Source organism: Marmota marmota, unplaced genomic scaffold, assembly GCF_001458135.2.
Source record: "Marmota marmota marmota unplaced genomic scaffold, marMar, whole genome shotgun sequence".
In the NCBI taxonomy this organism is placed as follows: domain Eukaryota; kingdom Metazoa; phylum Chordata; class Mammalia; order Rodentia; family Sciuridae; genus Marmota; species Marmota marmota.
In genome coordinates, this window is record NW_026000142.1 from 20,633,859 (window position 1) to 20,657,595 (window position 23,737).

At 37.2% G+C, this 23,737-nt stretch overlaps 1 protein-coding gene across 3 annotated transcripts in view; it reads right to left on the reverse strand.

Annotated features, from left to right (window-relative positions):
- The window catches only part of Grm8 (glutamate metabotropic receptor 8), a 770,925-nt gene that overhangs the window by 402,951 nt on the left and 344,237 nt on the right, over nucleotides 1-23,737 (reverse strand). For all 3 annotated transcript variants that reach the window (XM_015488298.2, XM_048786066.1, XM_048786065.1), the window contains exons 4-6: nucleotides 10,508-10,643; nucleotides 9,511-9,665; nucleotides 8,264-8,401 (exon numbers count right to left, since the gene is read on the reverse strand). In XM_015488298.2, coding sequence (XP_015343784.1) covers nucleotides 8,264-8,401; nucleotides 9,511-9,665; nucleotides 10,508-10,643 — 429 coding nt within the window. The remainder of the gene's footprint in view (nucleotides 1-8,263; nucleotides 8,402-9,510; nucleotides 9,666-10,507; nucleotides 10,644-23,737) is intronic.

A 23,737-nucleotide genomic window follows, 5' to 3' on the forward strand; every position in this document is an offset into this window, starting at 1 on the left:
ATAAATGCAATTAAAAAAATACACACTACAAAGTCAGGGCATTTATAATCGTGAAACTGAACATTCCAATTAAAAATATGACCTGAGAATATAAGTCTATATGAGTTTCTAAAACCATATTTCCATCTATAATATCAATGTGGTAAGGACTTTCCAGATAAACTACCATAAGGGTCCACTTTCTTCTTAAATTACAATAAAAGCCTTTTATAATAATTTGTATTGAGCTTTTATTTATTTTAAGAATGTGTCCTTCCAACAAATAAAATACTTACCAAATACCTGCCAAATTAGATTCCACACACCTGATCTACAAAACTGTAATGTAGATAGAGCAGCAGGACTATTTGGCCATCATTATTAACCAATTAATTTAAGACATAATGCTAAGCACATACAAGGTTCTGAAGAAACAGGCCCTGCCTACTAGAAATGTATGGACTAATTGCTTCATTTCTCTAAATGTTGCCTTCATAAAGCATACTCTCCTTGAGAGGAGATATTTAGTTCAATATAGAATTTAACAAATGTCATAAGTAACCAAAAATTAATCAAGACACTCTAGTAGGTTTTCTCAATTAGCCTTACTAAACTGAGATCATACTTTATTTTTGGTATCCTTGGACTTAATATATCTAATTCTTTGTTCAACTAGAGAGTTCTTTTGTTTAGATATGTTTCTAAGAGTTTGAAGTAATTCTTTTAGTTCATCATAGTATCTATGGGATTGCCTCATTTCACTGGGGTTTAAAAATACTAAAAATAAGTACTTCTTGTGTAGAACAAATGATTAGCACCTTGTATGTATCTGCTTTGTACTTCATGGGGGGAGGGGAAGACACATCAAATTATCCTAATATTGAACAACTTTATATTCTCTTTTCATGTGTTTGCTTTGGCTTGGTTTTAATAAATCAATTCATAGTTGAACCACTGACAGAAAGACAATTTTTTTTTAATTTCTGTTCTTTTCTAATCCCTTCTGTAATCCTCACTGGTCTGAGCCTCACTATGTTGTTTTGTTTTGTTTATTCAAATAACTGATTCTGAGAAATGCCTAACTGGCATGTGGTTGCCTATGTTCTCTTCCATTTCTGAGACCTTCAGTGTAATATTCCAGAGATCATCCAAGTACATTCAACTCCCACTCAACCATGCTAATGCCAGAGTCTGCTGTGGGCTTTGCAGAAAGGAATTTCAAGATTTCTAAATTCACTTTTTTATTCTGAAGGATGGGCATTTTTCTATTTTAAGTTATATCTGAGAAATGTGAGAGTTTGTGTAACCTTGATGCTTACTCTATTGCTTCCTCAATTGTAGCAAGACCAGTGTTCCTACACTAAGGGCATCAATATGACCCCCTTAGCAGTCAAGGAGATTTACAAGGAGGAAAAACAATCTTGGATGGCCATTAGGAGCCATTCGGGCCACTATGCCAGGTAAAGAGTGGAACAAGTTAGCACTCAGCCTCATGCTGGGGAGGGTCTTCCAAGCAAGAAAGAACAAGGAAAGACTCAAACATCAAATCAGATTTCAGTTCTACCATCACCTTCAGATGGCTGAAGGCTTTAGACAACTCACCTAGGCCAAATGGGACTCAATTTATTCTTCTGCAAAACGAAGAATTGAGCTAAATAATCTTTATAGGCCTCTAACTCATTTAATCTATGTGTATTTATGACTGAAAGTACAGTTTCTTAAGTTTTCAGAATATTTTTGGTTCTTGACCTGACAAACTTTGCAATCTACTTTGCAGATTTGGGAGATACAGGTGCATCTGTGTACATTTCTTTAAATTTAGTAACTAAGCTTCCCACTTCAAAATTTCCTAATGAGAAAACACATACACACACAATGCATATACACCAGCACAAATTACTATGTCTGCGCACTTTACTGATCTAAATACTTATTGAAAATAGTATATAAAACACAGGCTACTGATTGCAGAGTTTTACATTTGATGATTTATATTTAAAGTCTTATTTAGATGATCCTATGTAAGATACCTTGAATTTATTAGTAATCCTTAGCACAGGTGAATATTTATTCTGCTAATTAAGTTTCAGGTGTTATTGCTATCACTGTAAGCTAACTCTCAAATCCCTTTTTATTGAAAGTGTTGTCCAAAGTTCATTGATATTCATTGATATCCAGGTCACCTAGGAACTGGTCAGAAATATGGAATGCTTTACCCAGACCAACAAAATAAAAATCTGCATTTTGACAACGTATTTGGGTGATTTGTGTGTTCACTGAAGTTTTAGAAATGCTGTTATACATTATAGATTTTGCCAAACTATATTTTAAAATAAGATGGGATTTTTTTTTCTTTAAGGTATTGAATAAATGAGTGAACTAACTAAAATTTAGCAAAGTGAATCGCTGTAATTCAGTGCCACTAAGAGCTTAGAAGCTTAAAGTTGATAGCTTCTCTATTTTTTTCCTTAATGTAGTCCTACATCTACCCTTAAATGGATTAAAAGTTTATGCTGTTCCAAGCTCACTAGCAAAAAAACACATATATAATTGAAAATCAATATGAAGAACATTAAAATATTTACTATTTTCTGTAGGATTAGGTAACTACCAACCAATATGTTGTTTTTGTTTTGCTTTATAGCTGGTGCTTTTCAAATCTTGCAACACATTGTGTCCTATATAAAGCAGCATAAAGAGCAAATAAAAAATTACTTTTAAACTAGGCGACAAAAATTCCGAAATATGTAAATGATAAAAATAAATTGAGGATATAAATGTCAAGGATGAATTCAGATCAAAGAAACCAGGATTCTAGTTGCATCTCTGAGACTAATAGTGCCTTTTTTTTCCCCAATAATTCACTTCTCTGGTTTCTAGTTTCTTCATCTAGAAGATTAGAGAATGATTTTGATTTTACATCCCAGCTCTAAATCTAGTGTGCCTGAAATCAATGCCTGTTTTGTCATCTCAGATGCACCTATTGAAATTCAAATTGGAATCCCAGAAATGGCATAAATAAGTCATTTTTGGGTTTTTTTGCTATTTTATTTGCCAAGATCAGGAGCATGTGGGCCAATGACTACCTCATAGTGCTAATATAAAGACAATTCCCCCAACAGTTTTACTCTAAGCAAGGAGACAAATGGAATGCCAGAACATATTTTAATTTAGGGAAGATTATCTTGATTTCCTTTCTTTCTGAATCACCAAATCAAGTTGTGGAAATCTATCCACATTGTTCAATTCATTCAAGGGTTGCCATGAGTCTGGGTAAATGGGAGACAAGTTCTACCTTTCACAGCTTTCCAAAGCAAACAGAGGTCTTCTGAGAGATAGTTATACCTGAAAAGTTATCTAGTTACTCTGGCACTAGAAAATAAACTGACAGGCCTTTCTAGGAGCTAATTATTGAGCCTGCTATTTGGTTCACTGACAAAATCGCTTGTTTGAGGGAAGAAACATATTTGTGCATTGCTTTTTCCATTACCATTATTTCTATCATCATAAATAAGAATCAATAGGCCATTTCATGTAGCATATGCTCACCACCATTTAGTATCTGAGTGTCAGCTATATACAGGCTAAGCTGCAGTGCCCCGGCCTCCTGGCTGAGGATGAAAACCCAATGGATCAGGAAAACAATTCAATTTCAATAAGACAGTGTGTACATCTTTGTGAGCTCCTTGAGAGCAAAGGGGGCCTGTTGTTTGTCTCTATAGTTTCAGCACATTGCCTGGCACAGGGCAAGCTGTTTAAATGAATCAACAAGTGATTGGATGATGAATGAATGGAAGGTGGATAGGCAAAACAAATGGAGGTTCTAAGGTCATATATGGGACTGATTGGATTTGTGGGGGTGGGGGTGATGTTTGGATAAGGGCAGAGCTTTTTACAATTCATGGCAGAGAAAGGAAGGTAGAGACCTGGTGTGAGCCCAGAGGGAGCTCACACTCAGATCGCATACTCAGATCCCTGCAATGTTCACTAGCTGGTGCTATTAGAGAAGACAAGAAATGTGATTGACAATAAGAATCAAGTGACACCTCTGAAGAAAAACTCTCCACTGCCAACAAGAGTCTTGCTGGACAAAACAATGTCAGATAAGGGACCATGAGAAATAAAAAAAACAGGAAGGAGGAGGGGAAAATAAATTTTAAATAAAAGGAGGGGACAGCGCAAGAGGAGCTGAGGCAGAGGCCTGGGGGGGAAAGAGGTGTTTGAAAAATGTGTGAATGCAAGGCATCCTGGGGGTGTCAGTTCTGGGGAATAGAGAGGCATTAAAGCTGAGGGTAGAATGAGGGATGAGGAGGGAGTGATAGGTCAGATAAACATCTATGAAACAAAACCCCCACCACAGATAACAAGTACAAAAGAGCCCATTTTCTCTTCTTGAGAAAGACAAAGAGAATTTTAAACAGGATTAAGTCCTGGTAGCTTTCAGAACTCAGCAGTTCTCAGAAGCAATAATAACTACATAAATAGCTAAGTGGATGGTAGGAATTACCTCACTTGGAATTTGGCCAGAATATCAAAAGTTAGCACTACAATCACATCTTTCTGAAAGCTTTCCTGAGATTCTAGGGGGGAAGTCATCTCAGAAAACTGTCTGAACGGAATTAATGTTAGGAAGAGGATGCTCCTCACTGCTTGAAGATGTTCTGTCTCCCGAAAATTAATAAGACAGAAGCCCTACCCTGCTGGGAAGCACTCTCTTATCCATGTAAATATGCTGCCAGCATTGCCCCCAATGGAAGCAAATAAGTACAATCACAGATTACAATGACCTAATGTAAAATCTTACTCAACAAATAAAACTACAAATGATGCTCCAAATGCAGAGGAAAAGGGCCTTGTAGACATCTTGTTCCCAGAGAGCTCCTTTTCCTGAGTATAAGTGGTTAAGCATGGACTTTTCCAGTTAAATTAACAATTATACCAACCTCAGGACACCTCTTCTAATAAATAGCCTATTTTTTTCTCTTAAGTGTGTATGTTTAAACACCAACATGCTAGATCACTTTCCCTCCTTCCCCCAAACAGAGATGAAAGTTAAGTGTGTTTTTTTAAAAGAAGAAGAAGAAGAGGAGGAGGAGGAGGAGGAGGAGAAATTGTTAGAACTTCCCATTATTCCTTTGTTTTCCACCCAGAGACAAGTTATTTTGGGCTCTTCCACAATGGAATTTGCATGAAAATCTGTTTACTGACCCAGTTCCCTAAGGGTGCCTTTGCTTTAGCACTTGCTGCAAACACCATTTTCATTGCACTGGAAACAGTTCTAATTGGACAAATTGTTACAATTACAGCAGCACCCAAATAAATCAAAGGAATCTAACATGGACCTGCCACCAAGTCCGAATCCTACAACAACCAGTTCAATATTTACACCTTAAATAAATATACAGTCAATGCCATTTGTAGATGCTACTGGTATAGTTATATACCTCACTTTCATGGAAAATATTAGTTTGAAGAAACTGATTATTCTGCAAATAGTCTATTAAAAAGTTAGGTGATTGTTTATAGCTAACTTCCTACAGTTACATATACACATATATAAGTTCATTCATACATACATGGTAGTTCATCCACTTCATGATCTGATATGGTTTCATTACTACAGTGTAAACTGCAGCATTTGAACTTGTAGGGGCCAAACAATACTAGTCAGAACTCAGAAGCACCATGTAAAAATATGTCTCAATGAAAAATACATGTTCCTCTTTGGTAAACTCTCATCACAAATCATCTACAAACTCACCTCTCTTTATTTTCCATTATTCCCTATTCTTCATCCTCTTCTCCAATATCTGGACCTCTTTGGTGTTTGCACACCTCCATGCCTGTGACCTGCAGACACACTTTCTCCTTCAACTTGGATACATTTTCCCACATCCTTCTTGTTATCAAATACCTCTTCCACAAAGCTTTGGATTTTACCACTTGAATTTACAGTTATATGTTTTCTGAACTTCCTTAATACTCAAGTCCAAATTTAGCATTTGATCATGGAATCTTCCCTCTGGTTAGGTATATATTTGCATGTATCTTTTCCCTCACCAAATTCCATCCTTTAGAGGTAATATCACCCTCCCCAGCCCCACTATTCTGTTTTGTTTAGTTTTGTTTTTTGTTTTTCCTGACTCCTTCCTTTGAGGCTTCTGCCATCATTCCCCACCTTTTCTCAGTCTCCTATGAAAATGACATCTCTGTTTTCATCTCTAATCTCCAAACCTCTTGCTTATGACTCCCTAATTTGAATTTTTAGTGAACTCTCTGTAAGGTCCCAGACTTTCTGCTGCCACCTGCTGGGCAGTTCCACAGGGCTGTGTGAGAACTAAATTCAAGCCAGTTTCCAAACATCTACAATTCATTCAGCTGTTTTCTCTGCTAATTAATCACATCACCATTTTCCTAGACTTCCCTGATAGAAGTCTAATGTTCAGAACCACCAATACTTACCATTCCCACCCCAGGGCTGATCACCCATGATGTACCATAAAGATCACCTACTAGAGCATATATCCTGGGTGTCCTATCCCACACCCACTCTCCTGGGCAGAGATCACCCATTGCAGGACTCCTGGATGAGTCCTTCCTGACCTGCTCCTTCCCACCCCCAAAATCTTCCTCACACTTCTGCCAGAAACAGCTTCTTAAAATTATTTTTGAAATATTTATATATTGCTCAGGTATCTGAGTAGTTCTCTGGATGAAAAGCCCCAAGTTATTCTTTCTTACAGGTAGGATAAAGCCCAAACACCTCCACTCTAGAACTTCTAGGAAAAACAAACAAAAAGCCTTCAAGACCATTCATGACCTATTTCTTTAGCTTCACCTGTCATTAATCTCCCTTTCAATCAGGACTCACTCCAGCTTTCAGAACTGTTTTATCACTTTTCTTTGAACAGGAGACTCCTTCCGGCTCTGGATCCTGGAATGTGCTGCCCTCATGTCTTCACATGGTAACAACGACTCAACTGTCACCTCTTAGGCCACCTTTGGAGCGCAGAAAATGATACCACCCTCTCTCCCAGTTCTATCTAGTCCCTTTTCATGTTTATTTTATTTCTCCTAAGCACATCTCAGCATCTGGAAGTATAATGTTTACATATTTAGTGTCTGTCTCCTCACATTCAAACACAATCCCCATGAGCACAAAACTTGTTTCTCTTCACTCACCTCTACCCCTGAACAGAACCTGGCACACAGGAAGCCTGAAGTCAGATTCCTTCGCTGTGTGACACCAATTTTTACATCTTCATCTTCTCTCTGATTACATGTCTCCTGTAGCATTTAGCTATGACCTCTTCCATTTGAACAGCTATTTCTAAATGGTAACTCTGGGCAGGGAGGGTGGGGAGGAGATGGGTTCCTAGTGGCATGATATCTGTCAACTAAGATCTCTGAAACTGTGAGCCCCCAAAATAAAACTTCCTCCTTTAATTGTTCTTGTCAATCCTTTTCGTTATAACAGTGAAAAAGCAGATTGAAACACGCTTCTTTGTTACAATTTTCCCTTTAGTTTCATGCTTTTTTATCCTACTATAAATAATATTCTTTATCATTTTCAATGTGTTAAGTTCTAACACATATTATAGATGGATGTTTACATTAATCTCACATCTGAAACCTGGCTAAATTTACTTCTTTAGTGCTAAGTAATTCTTAAAATCTCATAGTTGCTTCCATGTATACAATCATATTCTCTGCAAATAAATACAGTTTCATTGTAACATTAAAAATGGACAGTGTCACTATTATTTTTAAGCACGAGCAATAGAAAATTAAAGTATCAAAATTTCATAGCTGTTCTAGGATTGCTGCTATGCTTGGATAGAAAATAACAGCCTTACATCATAGGGGGTGTGGATAAAAACAGTGGAAACCACTGTCCTATAGCAACTTATGGTCCATCATCCTCACTACATTTTGAACTCCTAGAGAGCAATACCACATCTTATTTATGTGTTTATGGCCCATCAAACCTAACAGAGTGCTTTCCCCAAAGTCAACACTTAATAATGCTACTCGAATAGAACTGAAATACCCCAGAGCTCCATATGTGGAGTATGTTCAGTAAACACTTGTTGATGACAGTGAGAACCAGTAAGAAAATCTGAGCTTGCTGAACCACCAGCTCACACTCTGCTTTGCTGGGAAACGATTATGAGAGGGCACAAGGGAGCAGAAGACACTCTCTTCGTCATTCATACTAGAAAAAAATTTCATTCCCCAGGTAATGCTAAAACAAATGCACTGAGGAAAATATTGAAGAGGCTACCTGTGCATTTCTTTATATGACTGTTCCTTTTTCCGTGTGATCCTAACTTGCATCCAAAATTCTCCTCCCAAAATTCTGCAAACCACACATTTCTTCGATTATTGGCAAGAGTTCGGCTTCTAAAATATCGATCAAATCCTGTTTGAAAGAAAAAAGGTATGTTTTTAATATTCTTTCCAAATCAAAACTAGATACTGTCAGGATGTTTAAATAAATGAGATTGGGATTGATGCATGAAAAATTTTTATCTGAATATAACACATAAGGGAGAGCTAGTAGCCCAGACATAAGGATTCCCTATGGCAAAGGCCAAGGAGGATCAGTGGGCAATATCTCCATCCCTACCCTTAGCACCTGGCTCCAAGGATCAGTACAACAGGAAAGCCTTCTGCTGTTGTCATCCTTATCACCTCTCCCACTACTCTACATTTCCTGGGGCCACAGCCAGTGGCCTAGTGCAGGATCATGAATGTTCCAAACCCAACTCAGACTTTTAAAATTCTTTCTCCTCTCTCCCTACCCTCTCCTAGCATGGATCAATGTTCCAGAATTTCCTATGTCTCTACCCATTTCAAAATATCTCTCTCCTACATGGTCCATGTTCAGTCAATTCAGTAAAGCAATCAGTGCTAATGGGATCTTATGGAGTCACAGGAAAGTGTTCTGAAGTGTTAGTTTGGTCAGGTAGACCACCTGTAAATAATGCTACCCTCCCAAGGATCATGATGGAATGAAAATTTTAGTCACAGTCGTCAAGGCCATTAGGAAAGATATTTGGGAGACAGACTCTATTTCAAGGATGCTCAAAATCGTTCCTGTTGAATTTATTTATCCATAGGGTCTAACTAGCAACTTGTATCTTTTTTTTTCTTTTAATCAATCAAACACTTTCCCTCAACATACTATAACTCTCATATATTCCCATGAAAATATGCAAACTTAAAAGTGTAATCACTAGCATGGAATCATCTAAGGATAACTGGTTCTGCTTCTTAAAAAAAAGAAACTATAATGGGTACTGTTTTGTTCGAAGAAAAATACCTAGTGGTTAATGTTATCCATTAGAAACCAATCTAACAGCTACAGTAACTGTGAAGCTACTGTATTGACAATTCTGCTCTAAGAGCTAAACATTCTACTCAGAGTCATCAATAATGGGCACATTTCACTGTATTCTAATGCTCTGGCTTTGTCTTTGTGTTTTGATTCAATTGGAATAAAAGGAATGCTCTGTGGTGCATCCTTACCATCAATTGATGCTCTTTTGGGCAAAATTGTCACAGCCCCTTCTGCTATCTCCTCCTGCTGATAAACAGGTGCTATTTTGGATCCCCAGCTATCTGAGCCAATCCACAGAAAATGTCCACTTTGGTTTAATTTTTTGGCCGCTTCCAATATCCTCCTGTAGGAATACAAGGAAACAAATATACCACTTTTATTAAAAAAAAAAAAAAAACACCACTACAATTATGAAGATTACAAGACTAGTGTTATAGTTTGAATGTGACCCCCCAAATTTCAGGTATTGGAAGCTAATGATTTGGAGGTAGGGTTTGGGGGAGGTAATCAGGGTTATATGAGGTCATGATGGTATGGCTCGCACGATGGCATTATGGGATTTATAAGGAAAAGAAGAGAGAGTCAAGCAAGAAGCTTCTCTGTCTTGCTACATAATGGCCTCCCCCATGTTATGACCCAACAGGAAGGCCCACACCAGATTTCACACAGATGCTTGTGTCATTCTCTTAGACTTCCAGAACCAAGAGCTAAATAAACCTCTTTTCTTTATAAACTACCCAATCTGTGGTATGCAGAAATAGCAACAGAAAGTTAAGAAAACCAGTCTGATGAAGCTAAATACGCTCAGGAGGTCAATGTTAAACAATTAGTCAATCATTCTAATTGTGTGAGTCTTATCATCTCCTAAAGAAAATATAGCAGAGACTTTAACTCCAGCACATGTGTTAATTAGCCTTATCTTCAACCTCATTCTCACTGCGCTTATCATCCTTATTTATCTCATCTCATTCAGTTCCAGGCTTTACTCTATGGGCATTTAAGATGTAGAAACTAGAAGCTTGTTGTCTGTAGCAAAAGGCAGTCTGTAATTAAAAGAGAACTTGACAATTCCTGTGAAATCCCAGTTTTGACACTGAACATAAAATATGGCGTCCCCAAATCCAAATATGAAAAGAATATGGAGCATAAATCTGATTCTTCATACAAAAGAAAAGTAACCAGCACCTGATGTCATCCTCATTGGCAAACATGATCACTGCTCGAGCATTAGGTGTTTCTAGCAGGCGTTTGATAATTTTTTCAAATTCTCCAGGTCTTGGTTCACGTGGAATTTTCTGTGACTGAGCAATGCAAACACCACCTAATGGGGAAAAAAAGAGGTAATTCAGAAAGAGTGTGTATTTAATTAAACCTTAATGATGCCAACTACTTTATAGAAGCAAATTATTCAGTATAAGATGCTGTTTCTCAAAACACAAGTCATTTACCTATTAAAAGTAATTATGCTTGTATTATAATATGTGCATCAAATAAGGAGTATTAATTACTTAATCATATATGAATTTGAGTTTTTTTCTCCAAATGTAAACATTATTTTTGTGGTTGTAAATAAGAAAACCAAGGTGTTTATGATGCATGATAAGAGTCAAGGAGTGGAAGGGAGAGGGTTGTTTACGTTTACTCAACAGAAAGTCAAAGGACAGGTGACTGAATTAATAAAAAGTCTGAGTATGTTTTATAGGTGAGACCCCTATTAAGTATCAAGGTCCTTTTGCTACTTTTCTTTATTAGTAGACCTCATTGAAAGTTAATTTCATTTTATTGCTAATAGTATTGCAGCAAGATTCTCATGCATCAGTGTTATGATGTGTTATGAGACAACTAGTCTCCAAGGCTCTCTGAGACACAGACAAGTGGCATCTTGTCTGACAACACCAGAGAATCAAAGTGGCGGAGATTCCATCCAAACTGAAAGAAAGGGAGGGAGGAAGGAAGAGAGAAAGAGGAAGAGAAAGAAGGAAGGGAAGAAAAAGAAGGAACTTTTCTTTGGGTCTTTTTTCTAAGGCAATGAGAAGCCAAAGAGAAAACTTTTGAAGACCTCTCTTCCTCTGGAGGGGAAGAGGTTTCTCCAACTACCATGGAACAGAGAGAAAGCATACTCTGATATTAGAAAAGAAAGCAATACTAGCATAGGTTTCTACTGCATTATGGTTTAAACAGGATTTTTTTTTAGTCAGTCAAGAATTAAATCACCATTTATATCATTGTTTCAGTGGGCAAAGACATTTTTACTTCCAAACAATTGACAATATATTTAGTCACCCAACATTGCTGAATGCCATTACACAATGAATTGGACTTGACACCGGAACAGTCCAGTCCAGTCCAGGAGATGCCATCCAGTCTGGGAGATAAGTGTTTCATAAGTACTCTTGGATATATGGTAAAGCATAGAATTAACAGAGTATTCGATGCAATGGGAACACCAGAAGGAATTACAAAAAAAAGTCTGAAAAAGGAAGATTTTAAAAAGGAAACACATATCCATATAAAAACAGGACACTCATGGTAGAGCCCAAAGTAGGCAAAAACTTAGCTTGATTACAGCCTGTAGTAGAAACTGGCTGGAGTTGAGGTTAGAAAGAATAACCAGCTACAGATTAAGAATGACTTTTTAGTCATGTCAGATGCTATAGACTGAATATTCATATGTTGAAACTTAATTTTCACTGTGACTGGGAGGGAATTGGGTCATAAGAGTAAAATCCTCATGAATGGGATTGGTTCCCTGATCAAAAAGAGCCCAGAAAGCTCCCTTGCAGTGGCTGGCATGTGAGGACACAGCAAAAGGGCAGCTCTCTATGAACAAGAAAACAAATCTCCATCAGAATCCAACCACGCTGGCACCTAATTATGGACTTCCAGCCTCCAGAACCAGGAGAGATAAATTCCTGTTGTTATACGCCACCCACACCATGATCATTTGTTACAGTGTCCTGAATGAACTAAGACATTAAATAATTTAGGCTTTATTTTAAAAACAATAATAACCTATTAAGCCAGGCTTGGTGGTGCAAACCTGTAATCCCAGCGGCTAGGGAGGCTGAGGCAGGAGGATTGTGAGTTCAAAGCCAGCCTCAGCAAAAGCAAGGCTCTAAGCAACTCAGTGAGACCCTGTCTCTAAATAAAATACAAAAAATAGGGCTGGGATGTGGCTCAGCAGTAGAGTGTCCCTGAGTTCAATCTTTAGTACAAGAGAGAGAGAGAGAGAGAGAGAGAGAGAAGAGAGAGATAGAGAGAGAGAGAAGAAAGAAAGAAAGAAAGAAAGAAAGAAAGAAAGAAAGAAAGAAAGAAAGAAAGAAAGAAAGAAAGAAGCTATTAAAAGGTCATAAGCAAGAGAATAACATACTAGACTTCACGCTTTAGGGAGAAACTGAGTTGGCTATATACAAGAAGAGTCTGGCAGCTGACATTGGATCCCCAGTGTGCATGATCAGACTTAATGTATATGGCAGTAATATATGACTTGCAGTGCTACATTACTGAAAGCTTATTTCTTAAAATAAGTTTGAGAGCATTCAAAAGTATTCCTATAATGGAACTACTCTTACTTACAATATGCTCTTTAGGGATAGGAATTGCTCATAACCCACAGATTGAGCCATGCTGTAGTGAACTAGCATACCATTAATAGTTGGGATGATTAATTCATTCCTTCAGTAAGTATTTATTGAGTATCCAGTATCTGCCTGGGACTGCATGAGGGCTGTGCATGCAATGGTGAATTAAATGGACTTGGTGTCTACCTTCATAAAGTTTAGAAATATTGTGTAAATCAGGCTTACTGCAAACAAAACTGTAACAGTTATTACATGGTTATGAATTAAGAAAAGCCCAATAAGGAGAAGCAAGGAAACTTAATTTAGATTGAAGAATGTTCAGGAAAAGTTACCCAAAAGTGATATAATATAGCTGAGGCCGAAAGGATGGAAGAATGATAGAGAACAGAGTTGGAAAGGGCAGGAAAGAGTTAGAGCCAGAAGAATTAATGAGTGGAGAGGAGAGAAGTATAAGAAAAAGGTAAAAGGAAGACAGAGGCCAAAGTATGAGGGGCTCTGTGAGTCTCTGGAATCCTATGAGTGAAGTGTGTCACTTCCTCACTGAATGTTACGCTCTCTCAACCCTGGAGTGGCCCCTATAAGAACATCATTATGAACATTGTGTTTCATGGCAGAAAAACGGATGAAGCCTGCTGATGTAAATGGAAACCCAAAGTGAAAAGGGCAGGAGGCAATGAGGAGGTGATTAGATTAGGTAGAGGGCAATGGTGACAGGCAACCCTGGCTACTGGATCCGGAGAGAAGCAGATGGAGCTCAAGGGCAATTCCTGACTTAGAATCAATGGGTTTTGAATTGCTTTGATGTAAGTAGTGAAGCAAGGAGAAATTACCAAGTATGACTCCAAGTATTTGGCCTTTGTGACCAGTTATGTGATGACATCATTAAACAAACAGGAAACTAAGAGGATGAATGGTACACAGAGGAGAAAAGCAGCACTTTGATTCAAGACAGGTCATACCTATGGAAGTACCTATGGAAGAGCAAACTGGAAAAATGGGAATGGAGCTAAGGGAAGAAAAGGGAAATCTGATACATCACGTGACTGTAAAAATCCACACACAAATAGGGTGAGTGGAAACAGTAAGTAACTGCAGAAATGCAACACCAAAACTTTAGTGCTCTCTAAAGAACAATAGCTGTTTCAAAATATGATTTCCCTTTTAATTAAATTGCCATATTTACTGAAGTGCCGCATTAAAGACATATGATATCCTGAGTATCATTCTATGGCTATTCTGACTCCAGAACCAGAAGAAATGAAAATTGGAAAAATTTTATTATGACTATTTTAGATGAGGCAAACAGGCAATCCAGACCTATAGTTTTGTCTGAAGTCACTGATTGATTTATTCACTAAGGACCTATTTATTGGTCATTTTTTGTTTGCAGAAATTAGTTAGATTGAATTTATACTTAGTCTAAATCAATTTCACTGTTTTCTATTCATTTTCTTCACCTTATATTTGTTAGACTGGTCGGTTTGTATTTTCCTGAAAAAGGACACTACACAATTAATTTATATCAGCTGAACAAATAATTACAGTGAACCTTTGGCACACAGCATGCTGCTGTTGGGTGCCTTATGGATATTTTATTGGGTTTAGACTGATTACTTCTCAAGCGATTGGAGTTCGTAGATTAGGGTACTTTCTTTATCCCTGCAACTCATTCACACTTTCTATCTTTATATCAGTCAAAAGCCAGGCAGTTAATCCATTCACAAGCACTCATGGTCTACTGTGTTTCAGAAGCTACAGGCATTCAAAAGATCACCAGTCCCAGGCAGATAGCTGAAGGACAATATATGCGCATAAGAAGGGTCAGGCCAGAGTGTTAAATTAGATAACAACACAAAATAACAGGGTAAGATCCACAGAAATCCATTAATAAATGACAAACAAGATATCCCTCAAAATAGTCCCATGACTTAATACAAATAAGGAGTCATATTATATACTGTTAGAATTTGTTTTAAAAATACAATGAAATCCAGCCACACATTTAGTCCTAATCAAAGATACATTTTCTATCTAATAAAGAAACTCTATCATGATTTAACTTCCTGGGATGGGTAGGAGGAAGAGAAGTTGCCCTTCATCAAAGGGGCAATTTGTATATTGCATCCATATCTGCATATCTCACTCTGAAAGATTACTGACTGTGAATAATTCAAGAGACACTGACTTTCCTATTCTGAAGGTGTGGCCAGTTCTGGGGCGGAGGGTGAGGGGAGCTGTTTTTATAGCTTAGCACTTAGGGAAAAAAAAATTTGTATGGAGGAATTTATAATTGGTCGTTTTCCAGAATTTGTTGCATGGTTTCCTTGGAGGCTTGGAGCCTGTGTAATTTTTCTCCTTTTGATTATTAACAATAATTAAAGATCATTTGTTGAACTGAATACTTTGTCTGCTCTACAACACAAATCCTGGCTTCTTTCCAGTCCCATCCACCCCTGTACCACTGCTGTGTCTAATGGCAGCAATGTAAAGTTTGGCATTGTCACCATCTTTCTCATGAGGAGAAAGATGGTCTCAACCACTGGTGGGAGCTATTGGATTCACAGTCTATTCTAAGTCAGAGCTATCTGATTCTAAGTCTAGACTTTTCCCATCACGTAGCCCATTCATATCTGATTGTACCCGTAGCTTACTGGTTAAGTGGCAGCAAATGATTGATGAATAATATAAAGCAAATTTAAAGACTCATTTGAAAAACCCAGTAGGTTGTCCCATATAAATCTAATTGACAGATACATAAATACAGTATTTCTATTAAGTATTAAGAACTTAATTAAAATGCTTATGACTCATGCAGATTATAGAACTGACAAATTCTCCAGCATACAACCAGTCTAACTTCAAAACTTTCTAATCATTTCTGTAAATGCATGTCCTCAGAAGACTTTACTGAGGCCCTTTGTCTTCGACTTCACTTTTATACCACAGCAAGCTCAATGAGTGTATTGTTCATTTTATTATCTTTTCCTTTTCTCTTCCTCGATTAGAACTCCAAAACTACTGAACCTTGTCTTTCACATTGACTATCATGCCCACCCCATACCTAATACCGTGCTTGGTACATAGATACTTTAACAAATATTTGTTGAATGAATAAATGCAAGACTTGAGACAGGCGCTACTGGGATAGAGAAGTAGAAACGAGAGACAGTCTGGCTTTCACAGAACTCTCAGTTGAGAAACAATTGGTTGCATATGTGTTTAAAAATGAATGTAATTAAAAAGAAAATGTGGACCATAATGATTTAAAGGAAATTACCATAAAATGGACTCTGTCTCCCAAAATAGTTTTATCAGGATGCCATGAGTAAGAATCCTACCCAGGCCTTAGTTTATTCATCTGTGGGGTGGCATTATAATTTGTTGTTACTGATGATGCAAGGGCAAATTTGCAAACAATGCTAATTCAGAATTTTTACCTCTTTAGGAAGTTCAGGCTCATCGGTGAGTGGTCTGGTATCTCTGGTCTGGGAAATGGAAGTTTTGTACATACTGATCTGCTAGTGCAGGGACACAGTAGAGTGGGGAAGAAAGCAGATTTGTTGTTAAAGGAATCGAAGGTGGGTCCTCAGTTGACCTTGAATAAGTCTCTGCTTTCTCAGTTTTATCTCTATGAAAAAGTTCATAATTTTCCAGGGATGTTGTGAGGATCTCACTAAAAATGATAAAGTTTCTGTACAGATGTGGCACATTATTATCAGTGTTAATAATAATAAATTTAGCCAGATAAGCATCATTGCCCACATTAATGTTCAGACCCAAAATATGGGATTTAAAAAAACCCCATCCTTGAACCCTTCACTATTCTTTGTGTAATACTATCAAATATCCTAAATTCTGAAAAGTGATACTTGCTCATTTTTCTACATCAATAAACAAAATGACTATATTTGAGCAGGGCAATTTCAAGGTGAGAGAATGGAAAAGTTACCGACATTTTCTTCCTGACCCCTCAATTCCTATTTCAAAAATCCAAGTGTGTGTGTGTGTGTATGTGTGTGTGTGTGTTGTGTGTGTGTGTATATATATATACACACACACACAACACACACACACACATTTGATCCATTTCTCTGGAGAACCCTGATCAATACAGTCAGTCATTGGATGTAGGCTATCCTGGAGGAGGGGAAGGTAATGTGGGCAAGGCAGATCTACACAGCCAGGGCAATCCCTCAGGGGTTTGAGAGTTATAGGCTGTCTTCCCAAGAAGCAGGGAAATCAGGTAGCTCACCGGGGATCTTGAAGGGGGGAATCACCATACATACAAATTGAAATTTATACAGAAATGAAGATACTGTATCTCTGAGATGATAACATAAGCCTAATAAATAATAGAATTTTATTATTTAACATGAAAACACTTCTTCCAAGAAGACCTACTACACAAAGAAAGGCAATCTCCACAAACAGCACAAGACTGGAATTATATCCAGCAGAGAAGGGAATCAAGACCATAAAACTCCTTGGAACTTCATAGAGAAATTTTGTTAAAACAGTCTAAAAGGATAAAGAACTGTGTTTCAGTTGTTGTTTATTTTTAAGACAAAAATCTCAGTTAATAATGTTGTAGGAGGAAAAATAAAATAAGGAACAATGCCACAGCACAAAATTCCAACTGTGATGGAAATCGAGGATTAACTTATTAGGAAGAAATCACTCACAAAACTATGTGTAGAATATCAAATACATTTTTAGAAAAATAACATGACAATTATCAGTATTTCAAGTTGCTTCATGATTTCTATCAAATTAAGTCTTACATAAATCTGATCAAGTCTTTGTGTAAGTCATTTGATCTACGTGACAGACTTTTTGGTTTTAGTACACAAACAAATATGCAAACAAAATTACCATTTTACCAATTGTTAAAAATAATAACTAGACTATTGGTTAAAAATGCTTAGATAAAATTTTAGGCTAGCCATAAGACATTGCCTATAATTGCCCATTTTGATCTAATAAAAACTATTATTTAGTTTATTTTTATGAACATACCTTCAGATAACAGCAATGTGCAAAACAAAATAACCAGGTTTAGTTGTTTTTTTTTAAAGATAATAGAAGCACTGAACTCTCCACCCTAAATACCCTTGACATCATTTCTTTTCATTTTTCTGAAGACATAAGTAAAATAGCAATTTGACCTAATGTAATTGGTCCTTTAGTGATAGTTGGGTGAAATTTATTCTACGGTTCAAATAAGTGCGATCACACTTCCTGTAACAATATTTTCACCTCCTCATGTGATGCACAACTGGGACTTAGCAGGAAAATGCACAGTATGATGAAACCGTGTGTTTGTCAGCTCAAAGTACACTTTGCGAAAGAGAAGATTTATCTTGCACATCACTGTAAAGAAAAAGTGTTATGTTTACCAACATGGATTAAAGGAGGAAAATCACACTTAGAATCTGTGTTCATTTTCTCTCTTCACTCTCCATCTCAAACATTTTATGGTTTTTCTTCTATCAAATGCCACATAGACCCTTAAAGGGACTCTGAGAAGAAGTGCAATGGGGAAATGAAACTCCTTCTGCAGAGAGGCTGCATCCCTGTAATCACCCACACCTTCTGCTAATAGGGACAATCCACTATGGAAAGCACTGGCACAGAAGGCCTCCATACTGCCTGCCTCTGGGCTACTCTCAGAGAGATGCTGGTGTTCTGAAGGCAGATTTTGGTGGTTCCAGCTCACAGGGGCAGGGTTCACCATGGGCTCTCTAAGAGCAGCAGCTCATCACAGAGCCAAAGGTCTGCTCAGAGGAACAGAATGGTACATGGTTACAGCTCTCTTCTTTGGGGTCAAACTTCTTGGCTCCAAATCCTGACCCTTCTTTTACTAGCTCTGTGACACTGCATAAGTTATGTGACTTCCCTGTACCTCCGTAACTCATCTGAAAATTAATGGATGCTGCCCAAATGGGTTATTGCAAAGGAGTTAAAAAGCACTCAGTGTTTTTTCCCCTCATAAAATACATTAATTGTAACTTATTTAAAATTAAAATTGAGCAACAGTAACTCCCTTTGACCAATTTTTATTCACCTACATCATTAAGTTAGGAATTTCGTTCCCCAGATGTACATGGGATGAACTCTTGCTAGAATTTCTGGTCAGTGGGGATGTTGAGTTTGCTGCAGAAGGTCTACAGCCACAAGGGAAATGCATGTCCACAGGCTGAACCTGGATTTCTGAGGTGCTGCCTCTTCCCGCTCCTATGAACTAGAAATGTCTGGAGAGACATGGGCACAGGAGGTGGGAAAGATTCAGGGAAAGAAAGAAAGCAAGGAATATAGAAGAAGAAACCAAGAAAAGAGAGAATGAGATGATAAATGGCCTGTGGAAAGAATGAGATGAGAAAAGAGAACAAGAGTAGAAAGATAGGAGATAAGAGAGCAGACTACCCAATGCAGAAGTATCTAGAGAACTGGGGACCAAGTGGATTGTCTGTGAGATCAAAGCAACAAGAAGGGCTTCACTAGGTTTAAATAAATTTCATTAATGTGTTATACATTTACATTTATATCAATGACTTTTGAAGAGTGTTTTAGGATTCTTATTTTGTTTTCTCTGTTTTTGACATTTTGAAGTTGGTTCCCAGACACTCAGATCAACAATAGGACAGGAAGATCTCAAATGCCCTCTACATGCTCAAATGCCCAATAGGAACAGACTCTGAGAGAAAAGAAAATTCATACTTTCCAATGCATTGCTTGGAAAAATTATTATGACAAAGACAGTGCTAGATCAAAGTGAGTGCTGTTTAAATTTCTCATCCATTTTGGACTTTAAAAAAAAGTATTGAACTTTAAATTAAACCCATCCCAGAATCAGTAATTCAGTATAGGATCCACCACAGAATTACATCAACACAGTCAGGGAGAAGGGAGGAGATTCATTCATCATATTTATCCTTCTCCAATTATTTAACATGTTTTTTTTGTGTGTGCAGTTATGACACAAAATAAACTTTTAGAAAAGGGGTGACATCAGTGAACAACTTACAAAAGGCTCCTGACTTCAGAGTTCACATCTCAGCTTATCTCTAGTGTCCAATGAAGCTTGACCTATGGGCATTCATTGGATATGTGATAAACAAGTAAATAAATGAGAAGCTCCTCCTTCGTGATATAGTGGAATGATATAATAAAGAGATAAGCATACCCAACCTTAATATCACCATCATTCAGGAAAAGGCAAAGCATCCTGCATTTATGTTATGTGTGTGTAGAACATAAAGTCATTTCTAATGCCTAATGCAGATAAGCCACTCTATTATCTCAACAGCAGTCATCAGAGTTTGCAAACCCTGAGTACTAAGTAATACCATATTCAGCACCAAGTAATATCTTATTCTACTATGGTCTAGGTACTGGCTTTCAATCCGTGGTCTTTGTTCAAAGTAGCATTTCAACAGATACTCAAAAGGAACTGGCAAGCCAGGTGCAGTGGCACATGCCTGTAATCCCAGCAACTCAGTAGCCTGAGGCAGGAGGATTTCGAGTTCAAAGCAAGCCTCAGTAGATTAGCAAGATACTTAGCAATTTAGTGAGACCCTGTCTCTATATAAAATATTAAAAAGGGCTGGGAATGTGGTTCAGTGGTTAAGCATCCCTAGGTTCAATCCCTGGTGCCAAAATAACAATACAAAACAAAACAAAAGGAACTGGTATTCTCAATCCCAAGAAAGAAGAAATGAGAGCAGAAAGATCATTATTATTTTAGCCCAATAATCTGTTAGAGCAAGGCTCACTCCATGACCAATCTAAGTACTGACCTGACTAAGAAGTGAATGCCAGAGGAGAAAAAAGGGCCCCCAAAACTCTTTAAAATCTAGTCTTTCAAGCAATACAAGTACCTTGAAGTGTTTCTCTAGGTAACATCAAGACTATTTTTCACAGCAGAACTTGATCTATGTGTTTGTGATATAAACAGGTTAAAAAGTACAATTCTGTATCTAATTTCTTGAGTTCAAATACTACAAAAAGAGAAGAGTTTATAGTTCTTACATTTGCATTCTTTAAAGGAACCTTGCTAAAATAAAGTTTGGACAAGGTTTTATTCAAATTAGTGTACAATTAGTAGTATGAGTGCAAAACAACCCTCTCCAACACAAGTGAAATTAACTCTACTACTTTTTACTTAATAAATACCCAGTTTTAGAATAAGCAGAAAATAACAAAATATTTGGATAGAAAATGCTAGTTCACAATGTTTTTGTATCATATTTCAGTGTAATGCCCCAGTGCTAATGAACAAGTAGGACAGACATATAATATATATATATATATATATATATATATATCATTGAAGTATCTCCCCAAAATCACAGAGTTAGTAAGGAATCGAATACAGACCCTGTGGACTTAATTCTTATAGCCAACTATATTTCCTGTACTTTGTAATTATCTCTCAATAATTGTCTCCTTTGTCATTAAGTCTCTTCAAATCTTAAAAATCTTGATTTAAGGATACAATGATACATAATTAAATAGAGAATCAACAGGAAAGGTAGTAAAATCAAAATGTGAATTCCAGAATTTTATAGCATGAAGGCTAAATAGTTTAGAGAAAATGGTTTTAAGTCTGGTTCAGGTTGTGTAGAAATTTCATTCACTACTATCCTCCCAAAAGAGTGTCCTGCAGGCTGCTTTTCCCCATAAACCCAGTCATGACTGCCATTACTCACAGAGCATGTTCTTACTCCATGCCGAGTGCTCTGCTGGAATCTGAAGTTACAAAATGAATAAGACACAGCCCCTATCCTTTAGGAGCTTTCAGTGAACAACTCAATATGCAGATAAGTACAGTATTACAATTTGATATTAAATACTATAATGCAGGGCAGGTGAGGGACCGGGAACCAAGAAAAAGGAACCTGGTAACTAAGGAAGATTCACTGCCTCCTGTCAGTGACCTTGGAAACACATGGTTAGAAAAGCATTTTAAAAGCAGCTGTATGGTTGATACACACCAGGATCAACAAGTCAGAAAACATTTCAGAATTGAGGTTATCATTGATTTAGCTACCCAGAAACTAGCAAAATCTATTTCTAAGGTACGCAGCTGGTTAACAGACACATACTGCCATTTCCCATGAAAATATGTTGTACTAAACACCCTACATTTATGTATGAAAAGGGATTTAATCTCACTTTTCTACAATAAGAAATAGCAGCTCACCTTGAAGTAGAAGAAACAGAGAGGAAGAAATTTAACATAAAAATTAAAATGGCCACTTGAATAAGAAACAGCAAAGCAAGAATCCTAAGAACCAAGGATTTCAGCTGGATTCAATAAATGTAAACCACAACCAATCCAACAGTAGCATTCTTAGAAAAGAACGTAAAGTTTTTAACAACCCCTACATTATCCAAGCACAAAAACAAAAACTGATCAGAACTACAAATAAAAGGACAACTTGTTACCTCATGAGGTTCTGTGATATGATTTCTACAGTTTTGTTTCATGTAGTGATTCCCAGACAAAACTCATTATTATGAGGGCATTATAGCTTAGCCACATATAGCATGAGAAAAATCTATTAATGAAAAGCAGTTCAGCTGTAGGAAATGCCCTGGAATATAAATGGTGTAACAGGAGCACAAGTTCTGCCACAGTAACAAATTCACCCATGACAGGACATCAGGATATTTCTTTCTCATCCCTACCCTGGAGTATGCCTGCACTCCCTTCACCTGAGCAAGACACATAACCTCTCTATCAGTTTCTTCTTTTGTGGGAGGTGCTTGACAGAATGCCCTCAAAATTCCTTTGAATTTCAACATTTTGTGTTCTATGAATACAACACATGCTCTGCCTCCCATGAGTACTGTGAACTATATCAGTTCTAATATGGGAATAAAACACCATGAAAACTATACTATATCACTTTTCTAAAAGCCCATAAAAGAACGAGAGGAAACATGAAAGCTTGTCCAACTCAAAATTATGAATCCTGGCTTCATGAGTCAGAGCATGACTAGGTAACTAAACAAATAATTTTCATAAGAATATTAGAAACTCAGTCAGGTGTAAGGGTCTGGTGACCATAGACCATTGTCAGTTCTATAAACATGAAATGAGGTGGTGAATAGGCTGAAGATGGTTGTCCATCGATGGCTGTCATTTTGTTATTCCACAGTCTTCTCCTTCTCCTATCTTTTCATTTCCCTCTCATGTTTCTTTATCCTACTCCACCTTCTTACCCCAACTTAAAAATGGACTAAGTCACCCGACATAGGACTTTTTCAATTACTTCTGTTCTGTTACCCTGTGACTCATTAATAGGACAGCAGTAACAGAAAAACAAACAAACAAAAAAACACGCCCTGGCCTCTGGATAAGTGTGTAAAAAAGAATATATTTGTTTATTTCCACCTTAAAGATTGAATGTTTATGTCCTATTAAGATACATATGTTGATAACCCCAATATCAAAGTATTTGCAGGTAAGAACTTTAATAGATAACTAGGTTTAGATTAAGTCATAAAGATGGGACCTCCGGGATGGGATTAGTGTCCTTGTAAGAACAGATAAGATTTCTGTTTCTCTCCTATGTATGGACACAGTAAAAAGACAGCCATCTGCAAGCCAGAAAGAGTGCCATCAGCAAGAACTTGACCTTGCTGGGGCCCTTATGATGGACTTCCCAGCCTCAAGAACTATGAGAAATAAATGTTTGTTGTTTATGCCAACCAGTTTATGATATTTTGTTTTAGCAGCCCAAGCTATCTGAGACACTCTACTTCCTCTAAATATCCAACTAAATGGTCAAGTACAAAGAAAAGGAGGAAAACAGGAGAGAAATGTCAT